Consider the following 3,693-nt stretch of genomic DNA (forward strand, 5'->3'; position numbering starts at 1 on the left):
TGGGTGTACCGGCAAGACTATAGCCTGTAAAGAGGTATATAAAGTGTTTATTTTCTATTGAACATTGTTTTCTGATGTATTTGCATTGTTCTTCTGATGTATTTTGCATTGTTTTTCAGGGGAATAATTTCCCGGTATCGCATCGCAATTCGCGATGTATTTTCAGCCATTTGCTACGCATATTTTTTTATGATCGCAGTTTGTCGCGATGCAGCCCCATGCGAGATGTAAACGGAAACATACATGTTTACAATTTTACTTTATATTCTCGGGCTGCTTGCCGCGTCAATGAAATGCCACGTTACGCGATTTATTTTTGATTTGTTAACACCACGGCCAACTTGACTTTTAAACAATCTGCACTCCCCCCCCCCCCCGCCGGTACATCATCAAATATGCCGCCCAGGCACGTATACACAGCCACGCTGTGCTGGCGCTGCACGCTCTCGCGGGCGCTTTCTTCGGCGACCTTTGATATAAAGTCGAGGACTGTCGTGAGTCGAAGGAGTCAGAATCAGCCGCCCTTCACAATCGTCATAGAAACTGTATTTCATCAATGTTTGGATATATAACGTAAGGAACCAACATTTTGATTAAAAGTTCTCTAGACAATTATTTTTACTCGCCAACATGGGCGAGTCAGTTTTAGCTTTCACTCGCCCGGCCCGATATTATTTTCACTCGACATTGGCGAGCGGACGAGTGCCAAGCCTCGCACGCTGTTTTAAACGCTGCTCGGTGGCAGGCCGTGCAGAAGTCGCTAGTGTGTCCTAGGCTTAAGCTAGCTGTGCCTGTCACAGGCAGACACGATAACACGCCAAGCATGCACTGCGGTGTAAATTTGCACTGTGATTGTCTGAAAAAAAATGCTATACAAATTTATCCAATTGCTATGCAAAATTTATTTTGTATAGCACATTTGCTTTGCAAATTTTTGGCTGGAAATTGTTCCCTGTTTTTGTGTGATAGAAATGCATTACATGGGATTTTGAAAACATTACATAACTATTTATGCAAATTTCACAAAATCCAAGATGGCCCCCGTATGCATATTGGATTTTTTGGTAGCCAAAATATGTTGGTTGCATAGAATATGCAGATAGCTTCAAGAAAATGTATAGTTTTGCTTGTCTAAACCCATTAATGAAAGACGTAGTTAAAAATCTATTGGTAATAATTTTCGTGGAAATTTTGCAAATAGTTCTGGGACTCAAAGGGTTAACCAAAATGCTTCCATCCCGTTTGCTCCGAAATCATAAAATGCATTCTAGCTCAATACTTTTTGCATCATAGAATATACTGCTATGAAAGACTCATATGTATCATATGTTTGAATTGCAAAATTGAACACCAAAATGGTCTCCCTAACCATCATATAGAAGTTCCTACTTGTGAGAAGGATCAAGGACTTATTTGTTTGGAACATATCTGTCTGGTTTGGATCACTTGTTCCTGATCTGCCCAATCATATTGCAAACATGCCTCCAACAGGTCACCTGTCATAGTGCCCTATCACAGGATGGTTTTAATATAACTAGCATTGAGCAGTGTCAGTGATTTGCTGAGTCGCATTCCCCCACACTGGGTCCTCTTGGAATCCTCCAGCTAGAAGGATGATTCCAACAAGGCAACCATTTATGATCTGGATGAGTGATCTCCCCAGCCAAATGTACAGGATCAGTGAATCTGTGTGGTCCTGATCATAGGTTCTGTCAACGCAAACGCATATCAAGTAGTTCAGCGTTTCCTTATAAAAAACAATGCACGTATGGGAAATGGTGGCACCATGTCATCTTATTATGCCTGAACTCCTTTTATGGTTTGAATTTCGATTTCACACTATACTATGTGATTTTATACCACTCCATCCGTATATGTGGCTAAAAAGTGAGTCAATGTTGTGCTGAAGCAGAAAGTGGTAATGGATTAGTGCTAACTTTACCATTGCTCAGCATTATTATATTGACATAATATTTTTTATGTTTAGGCGGAGGCGGAGGCGGAGGCGGAGGCGGAGGCGGAGGCTTCAGAGAGAGCGGATATGATGGCGGAGCAGCAAAGAGGGACGACTGGGCGAGGAGTAGCGACGGTGGCACGATCACCATGATGGTCAACAATAGAGATCTGGGACGTATCATCGGAAAAGGTGGATGCAAAATCAGAGAGCTGCAAGATAACTCAAGCGCCAGAATAAAGATTCGCAAGGATGATTCAGATGGTAGAGAAACACCAGTGGACCTTATTGGGAGCCCTGATTCTACAAGTATGGTAAAAAGCATGATTGACGAGCTTTTGCAGTCAAATACGAGAGGTTTTGGAGATGGTTCATGGAATGGTGACTGGCAGAAAGACCCCATTACAATAATGGTTAACAATAGAGATCTGGGGCGTATTATTGGTAAAGGTGGGGCTAAAATCAGAGAACTGCAGGATGACTCGGGAACCAGAATTAAAATTCGCAAGGATGATTCGGATGGTACCGAAACACCTGTTGATTTAATAGGAAGCGTTGAGGCGACATGTGCAGTAAAATCCATGATTGAAACGATCCTAGTTGCTGGCCAGACGTACTAACCAGGTTACACAAAGAGTACACTCACTGTTAGCACTAGCTGGTCCGAAGAATGGTTAAGGTAGATGTTGGGGGGGGGCAGTGTTAGTTTAAGAGTTGGTGTAATTGTTAAGGTACAGCCAGGTCACAGTGGCAAGAAAAATCGGACCATTCCATAGATAAGATTAAAGATATTGGTAAGACCTGAATACATGCCTTCTCTTGTAAAAGTTTGTTGGCAAAGATGAGCAGAAAGGCTAGAAATGTGCATGATTCATCATCATGTTTATGTACATTGTGAATGTAAGTTTTCTTGAGCTCGGTTTCATCAAGAGTATGGGTATATTCTGAGGTATGATGTGTTTCCAGATTTAATACCAAAGTGCGATAAAGTTTATGACTACATTTTGTATCTATGCCAAGCAATGCTTTTCAAAATCACAGTAGTTGTATTTTCTAGAATACAATTATTATTTGGCAATGCAAGACTATGACAAAACATGGGTGCTCTTTTAGCAAACACATGCTGTAGCTAGTATTCTCCAGTCTGGTGTTGTGGAATGATAAATTAATGATGTCCATGTATAAGCTATCGTAACTGGTTGATCTTATGATTATGTAACACAGTGGATCTACTTGTTCATGTACATGCAGTAAGTATTGCTGCGATACAGTATGGTCACGGTATACAATTAGCTCAATATCAAGGTTTGCATGTAATTGCAAGAGATAATTAATTCGACAAAATGACCTATTATTACAAAGGTGATCCTGAATGTAAAGAGTTTATTTCATGGAATTGCAATAAAAATCGCAAAATTTTTAAAAAAAACATTGGTTTATTATTGTGTCGTAGTTTGTTGAGCAGTGAATATGTCGATACACATGCATTGAGCACAACTTAAATTCAACGGTTACCAGTTATAAACAAGATTAATTAGTAATCTATCTTTAGGTGTGTGTATATGTGAGTGCAACGTTAACCTGTAAAAATTTCTCGAAGTAAAGTGCTACTTATAGTTACAATCAACCCAGAACTATTGTAGCGTATATTGTATATATCTGTACCACGAGTGCGTGTGTTCATGCTCATTGTTATACTTAGTACAGCTTCAAGCTTCGTTTGCCGCATCCTACCTATT

General features: G+C 40.2%; 1 protein-coding gene across 1 annotated transcript; it reads left to right on the forward strand.

Moving 5' to 3' along the window:
* Positions 1-1,999: 1,999 nt before the first annotated feature.
* LOC106819605 (far upstream element-binding protein 2-like) lies at positions 2,000-3,383 on the forward strand (the record flags this gene model as incomplete). Its single annotated transcript, XM_014824216.1, is given in 1 exon segment — positions 2,000-3,383. A coding segment is annotated over 1 exon segment (575 nt), but the record flags the coding sequence as incomplete, so codon positions are not given.
* Between the last annotated feature and the right edge of the window lie 310 nt (positions 3,384-3,693).

This window comes from Priapulus caudatus, unplaced genomic scaffold, assembly GCF_000485595.1.
Source record: "Priapulus caudatus unplaced genomic scaffold, Priapulus_caudatus-5.0.1 Scaffold3809, whole genome shotgun sequence".
Lineage (NCBI taxonomy): Eukaryota > Metazoa > Priapulida > Priapulimorpha > Priapulimorphida > Priapulidae > Priapulus > Priapulus caudatus.